General features: G+C 34.8%; 1 protein-coding gene across 1 annotated transcript; it reads right to left on the bottom strand.

The window, feature by feature from the left end:
• Positions 1–1,010: 1,010 nt before the first annotated feature.
• On the bottom strand, positions 1,011–6,002 carry LOC129280574 (scavenger receptor cysteine-rich domain superfamily protein-like). The gene is made up of 6 exons (XM_064112188.1): positions 5,960–6,002; positions 5,322–5,642; positions 3,262–3,396; positions 2,855–2,950; positions 2,404–2,485; positions 1,011–1,571 (listed from the first exon to the last, which is right to left on the bottom strand). Exons 1-6 carry the CDS (start codon positions 6,000–6,002, stop codon positions 1,343–1,345), a joined length of 906 nt encoding a protein of 301 aa, XP_063968258.1. The 3' UTR covers positions 1,011–1,342.
• Positions 6,003–7,167: the final 1,165 nt, after the last annotated feature.

Below are 7,167 nucleotides of genomic sequence, written 5' to 3'. Positions count from 1 at the left end.
CAAAGTAATTAATTAGTTTGAATATTTTTAGTATTGTCTAAGCACGCTATTAAGTCACACTCTCTTTGATCCACGTTTGCACTCTCGTTCTTGACCCCCCCCCCCGTCTCTCTCTCTCTCTTTCTGACCCTTTCTCTCTACATATATATCTGTGTGTGTGTGTGTCTCCCTCTCTCTCTCTCCCCACGTATCTTTGCCCTCTTAGTCTCTTCCTATCTCGCTCCCCTTTCAGTGCTTTATTCCTTCTCTCTTCCCTCTATTCTTCGTCATGTCTTTGTTTTCTTTTTTGTTTTTAGTATCGTCCCGTATCTCTGTCATCTTTTTTTAATTATTTCTCGCTATTTCTCACCATCTTATTATTATTCCCAATATTCCATTTTAACTTATTTTATTTAAACTTGCGAATGAGTCCAATTTTTCAAATGTTTAATATATTATCTTAGGATCCACGCTCTACAAGCAATGCTTTTTAGTGGATCCCCTCATTTCCATATCAGATTTTGTTAAATCTTTTTTACAAATGTTTTGGAACTCGTAATTGATTTGTAATCATTATTATCATATTTCATTTGTACTTGTTTATATTTATAATGTATGTTTGATTTGAATTTGCTTATAATGTTGATAATGGAAATGAAAAATTAAACTTGAACTTATACTAAAACATGGTTACGCTATACGTGTCATGCAATTATTTATTTTTTGTTTCTGCTGTAGTTTGAAGTTCGCCAAACTGAAAGTCAGGTAGAGTGACACAGTGAAAAATTTTGGGGCTCTCTTACTAGACTCATAACGGAATCAAGACCTTAATAAGTTTAAATCTTTATACTCCTTCAAAAACTTAGTAAATATCAAATTTTCGGGTTTAGTTAGAAAATATTATACAAAAGATATGGATTGATACTGGGGCACATTACTCGTTTTATGAGCTATACCAGCACCCTATATGTTACCTGTTACAGTGAATCAGTATTATCTCCGGTGATAACAAATGAAAAATTTACCACAAATAAATTTAACGGCCAGTGTATTTTAACACCAACACATTGTAACATTTACAGTGGAGAGTAGTTCGGCAAGTTGCAATGATTTTTACAGTGTACGATGAATCTGGATACTTGTCCATGGCTGTGCCATGCCACCTGGTTTGAGAATATTTCGTGAATTTGGGCCGTAGAGTTCAGTTCATTAATAGTAATCATTATATACCCGATGTGATTTATCTGCTTAATACAAAAATACCTTTGATAATGTACGAACCATGGGTTCCATTATATTCAGGGTTTTACATTATGCCAACGCATTGGGAATAGGTTTTTATCATTGGATGGATTAAATCAATCTATATTCGAATATTTTCGTAGGTTTTGTCGTCATTGACAACAGGTTGTGGTGTTTCGTATAGTCCATCCTGATTGCTTGAAGATCCTCCTTGAGTTCGCGAGCCAGGGACAGTGTCAAGTTCCAAATACGCTTCCCCATCGAACTGTGGTCCGTTGTAACAGTTCTGAGTTGCTGTATCAGAATTCTTATCGGCCATCTGACTTCTGCTGGATTCTTTTGCTGATCGCCTAGAGATGCGTGTAGCAATTTATATATATATATATATATATATATATATATATATATATATATATATATATATATATATATATATATATATATATATATATATATATATATATGTATATTCTAATTATCAGCTCATTGTCATCGAATATGAACAATTATTATATTATATTATATTACCACGTGATCAGTGGAACAAATTCAGATTGACTGTTAAAATGTTACCAAATATTTCACAATCTTAGACCGTTATGCTGGATTCAACACGAAAATATTTCAATGCCTCTATCAGTTGATTCGACCACAGGTGTTAACTCTTAACGTGCCAGAAGAATTTGAGCTCTGAAGACTTGTATCTTTTAGAGTTTTCTCATTTACAGTGGAAAACTGGGATCTACCAAACCTCACAATCGGGAAAAAATGTCCCCTTTTCAAGAGGAAATGTGCATCTTTTCATTCAAAATGAAATACCCTTTCCGAAGCAACACATTTTCGGTTGGCAAATCAAAATTACTTAAATATCAAAACATACATTTAATCAGATATCCCTTCTAAATAGTTTTGCTGAACTTAACATACTTAACGAATAGGAAACACACAGCTGCTTTACTCCGATCAGAACGAAATGCAATGGTGATAATATCTGTTTGCACCCAAGTGCCCTTTTTACTTTTTTTTACCTCATTCCCAACGAAAATACTTTCCGCCGCCCTTGCAAATAATTATGACTAATTTTGATAATAGTAATATGTTATTAAAAAAACAAATAATTATATATACATTTTGACCACCATTTGACATTTCAAATGTATTTCAGTGTACTGTAAGACATACCTGTATTTCTGCATTCTTAACGTCACGATGATACAAACCAGGAGGATACAGAATACCAAGACGATTAAGAATCCGAATAAACCTGGTTGGAGTGAAAGACAAATTCTGAAAGTAGTATTCTCAATTTTTAGGGTACATCTATACATGTATCGAGGCAGGGGCTAGCCTCTCACATAATTATGCAAGTGCTTTTTTTGGCAGGAACCTCCGTACTCATTTTGCCAATGTAATTTTCGTCTAGGCAAGCTCAGTTTCCGCTTTTCCTATAGTTTTTTTCCTTTATTTATTCTAATTCAAGATGCCAGAAAATCAACAATTTTCTTTACACTGTTTCTGACTCGGAGCCAATAACATGAATAATCGCACGACTCTGGTATTGCTTGAATGATTTTATTAATATCAACTGCACCATTTAATGTGTAAATTCTGATAAAATAACGAATGAACTTACCATATGTCGCAGCCTTTGATAAACCGGTTTGTTTGCTAGGTGGCAAAATGTCTGTTGACTTCATGGTCATGGTTGAAGAAGATGCTTGAATCACTTCTGTTGACAAGATCGGTTCAGTAATATATTATCAAGTGCATGACATTGTGCCCCCCCCAAAAAAAAATGCAAAAAGGGGGCTTAAACGAACAACCCGCACAAATAAGGGATAAAATCACTTTTATCATTAGGCCTATATTTAGAAAGTCAAAAGCTAATCAATGCATTGTGTTTGTTATATGAAAATGTATGATGTGAATGATAGGAATAAAGAAAAAAATCAAACCAACGGTCCCGTTTTTTTTAATTGACAAAAGAGAGACCCCCCCCCCCCTTTATTAAATAAAAGTGAAATATTTTTAGTTTTATACCTTGACAAGTGTCATCAATATTCAGGCGATATCCAGAAGCACACGTACAGAAGTATGAACCCTTGGTATTTGTGCATCCACCGTTGAGGGCGTCGCACGGATATTGTTCACCGGTCTGCTGACATTCATTTATATCTAATGGGATTATAAAAAAGACCCAAATCATTAAAAAAAATATATAAAAAAAATTTCAGAAGAAACGATGAGAAATATATTTTAAGTGTCTAGTCACTCATGCATTCACATTTCATTAAAAACTGTTAACATATTCAGCACAATCAAAATGGTCGGAACTAGTCATGAATTTATATTTATCCTCACTTTCGTTAGCTCCAAAGGACTCACACCTCAAAGCCATATATTTTTAACAAAATGAGCTACGCTCGCCGATTAAATCTTTTGATATTTTGGTGTCAAATAATATTTGAGTCTATGAGCTCTCCATACATATCTAAATTTAACAAGAATCATATATACGTTTTGTAAATTTACATTTTAAAACTTTAATTTTATTTTGTAGACACACGTTGCATAGAAAGTCTTACATCTCACGTGAAAAAAATAAGCTAAGAGAATGTTGACTGATATGCTTACAAAGATTTTACGTACGTGATTAAAGTGTCAAACTAATTGGTGGTACTATACTGACATGAGCGAGACAGGGCCCTAGGAATGATTTTTTCAGTGGGGGTGCTGAAATCTCTCCTCAAAGGTGGGTTTTCTATTGTTTTTTATATACACACATACCCACATACAAGGGAACCCCGCACACACACATATATAAATTATATATGACAGTCACTTCTTAGCTTTATTATCAAATAAAGCGAGCGCAAAGCGCGAGCTAAATCTTTTTGGAAATTTAAAAGTCTTTTGTCCTGAAAATTGAACATTTTGAGCAATGTTTATGGTCCTGAACCAAATGCGTACGTAATGAATATTTCATTTACCGCGAGCAGATATTCTAATATACGTTCTGGCCCGATCAAAAAGGGACCTATTATAAGGACGGTTTGCAATTATCCATGAAGACGATACATATTTCAACAATCAAATAATGCAAGCACGAACTGAAAGTTTTGACATTCCGCCTTAAAACTGGAAATTCTAAACACTGTTTTGTAATCATGAGCAGGATAGGTATCTAACTATACAATTGACGCGAGCATGAAGCGCGAGCGAAAACAAATTGAGATTTCAGACCTATAAACGAGATTTTTTAAGCACTTTTGTAATCATGAACATGATAGGTAAATAACTATACAATTGATGCGAGGGCGAAGCGCGAGCGAGAAGAAAATCGAGATACATGTATCAGACCTAAAAACGGGACATTCTATTCATTTTTGTAAATAAGGAAAAGGATGGGTAATTGGGTATCTTCCTACATTAATAATGTGAGCGCGAAGCAGAAAATGTTAAATATTTGGATCAGCATCAAATTAGGTTACTAATGTTGTAACAATTTGGCGGTAAAGCCGATGCCAGTCAACCCCATATCGGTCAATCAACTCCTGTAAGGTTCAAATATTTTTCGGCAACTGCGTTTTAATGTCTTAATTTCAACACTGGCTGGTGCCGTAAAAACCTATATGGAATGTTTGGTGTTAGCCACAATTCAAGCTACTGTTCTTTTTAATACTTCTCTCGGTGTTGTTAATTTCGCAAAGCTCCTGCCCTACCGGACTCGTCGGCTAAATCGCCTGATAGTGCATCGGTACATTTGCCTTTCTTCCTGCATTAGGCCAAGTCCGGCCACCACGAATTTCAAGTATTCTCATTTTGAAAATCTAATACAGGAAACACAAATGCGCATAAAAAGTGAATACTCAAATACACTTAAAGTTGTGTAGGCCTATATTACACCCGGTTGATGGATGCCAACCACTGATTTTTTTTTCATGTTATTGCCGAAATTGATAGTTTATGGTAAACAGACTTTAAAAAACATCAACAATCCAGGAAACGTGTTATTTTTATTCATTGTATTTGCTGTTATTTTGCCGCGTTTTTTTTTTTTTTTTTTTTTTTTTTTTTTTTTTATAAGAAATAAGTATTACCAAATGCAATGCACGATATTCCTACATCTTCGGAGTGGTCACAGTCGTGAGTCTCATAATCACTTCTTCGACAATGGCCTATGTTGGATTCTGTGCCTTCACATTCAACTTCATCCAGGAGTATAGGTCCAGTTCCTGGTCCAAAGGCAGAGCAACAGGAGTAGTTTTCTGCCCTTTCGAAACCCAACATTCTGCATACTACGTTTGCATCATTAAGATCCCAGTTGTCATCGCAGACTGTCCCCCACGCACCAAGGTAAAGAATCTCTACTCGACCTTCTTTGTCAGAACCTCCATTGACCAAGCGAACCTGCAGATCATCTGAATCAAATGAAAATCACATGTGTTTAGAGTGCGGAAGTAACTGTGTTCAGTGCTACTTTCGAATAATAATAACAAAAGAAAATATATAATAAACGGCTAGAGAAGATATCGTTCCTATTGTTCGTATCATTATCGTCATTACACTGAAAATAAATACTATCATTATCATTGTTATTATAAATGTCAATACAGTGCGTCCCAGAAAAAACGAAACCGAGATTAAGCGATGATTTATCATAACTTAATCACAAATACAATAGACAAATGACCTACCAATGTAAGGCGTGTTGTCAAAAGTGTGCGTGCGTCTTTACCTTTATATTCTACGGCGAACCCGCTGAGCGTGCCATTGTCCATTTTTCTTTCCTACGGGTCAGTGCTCTTGCCATTCAAGACGCCAGCGTGCCCTTTTGCAGCGAAAACGGAAGCGTTCGCTTTTATCTTTTCTTCTGACATGCTTCGGTTGGCTCTCCGATAATATGTTTTTGCATTAGCGCCCTCTATGTTCACGATATCGGCATTTTAGGCAAACTATTGAACGCCCGATCTCTAGTCACTGATCTGAATATCATTGTGTCCTTGTATCGGTGTGCCTAGTCCATTGGGGGTACATTTTCCAAAGTTACGCTTTCACAATTTCTTTTTATTGTTTTTCGTTTCAGGTTTCAGTAGTGACAAAGTTCAATTAGATTTAGATTTGATTTTTTTAAATAGAACGAGTTGTTTTATTTTGAAGAATATACCGTTAAGACACTGACTTTCTAAAAGTAAATGTTCAGGCGCGGGTAAGATTTTTTTTCATCACACTGAGCCCACACAGTCAGCATTGTCGGGTGAAAAGGAAAAATATGGAATTGTCCTTAACTTCTTTGTAAACGAAATGCAAAACCCTTTGCAAAAGATGCAATATAAATCATACCTGGGTCCCAAAATGATGGCATTTAAATATCTACATTGAAACGCTATACTGTGACAAAAAATAATAAACTCATAAAATGCAAGCGTTTTTGTGGGAAAATGGACAAGGGCATCGTTGAAATTCATATTTGAGCTAAACATAGGCCTATATCTAATTTAGCCAAAGTGCACAACAATTTTACTCTTATTATACATTATGTTTAAACATTAACATGCTAGAAACTTATATATTCACACATAATACAGATGTCGTGCAAAACAAACGAATAAAATATCATTAATTTGAACTTTTAAAAATTAAATTGGATGCTCAAGCAGTTATATCGGTCATTGTTGATTAAATGCACAATTCTTGAATTTCATTGCCCGAAATTTAGAACAAGTAAAAAGAAAAATTATTTTCGTTACTTTGTAAGACCATTACAAACATCTTTACTTTCAAACGAAATCAAAAGCACTTAACAATTTAGTATTAAAATTATCAAATTTTAGGTAGTATTGACCATGAATTGAGTTGAAAGTTTATAAAGGAATTATAGCGTCTTGTAATGAATCCCATTCTAAACTTTGAATGACCGATGTCTCCGGGGAAAAAATATCGCGT

The sequence above is a fragment of the Lytechinus pictus genome, chromosome 17 (assembly GCF_037042905.1).
Source record: "Lytechinus pictus isolate F3 Inbred chromosome 17, Lp3.0, whole genome shotgun sequence".
In the NCBI taxonomy this organism is placed as follows: domain Eukaryota; kingdom Metazoa; phylum Echinodermata; class Echinoidea; order Temnopleuroida; family Toxopneustidae; genus Lytechinus; species Lytechinus pictus.
Note: the sequence above shows the minus strand (reverse complement) of the source record. Positions and strands in the feature narration are given on the sequence as shown.

Excerpts from the sequence above, each read along its gene's own strand:
- LOC129280574 (XM_064112188.1), bottom strand. The coding sequence starts at position 6,002 with ATGGACAATGGCACGCTCAGCGGGTTCGCCGTAGAATATAAAG. Across the intron at positions 5,643-5,959 it reads GTTCGCCGTAGAATATAAAG|ATGATCTGCAGGTTCGCTTG; the intron begins GTAAAGACGCAC and ends CATTTGATTCAG. Across the intron at positions 3,397-5,321 it reads AATATCGTGCATTGCATTTG|ATATAAATGAATGTCAGCAG; the intron begins GTAATACTTATT and ends TAATCCCATTAG.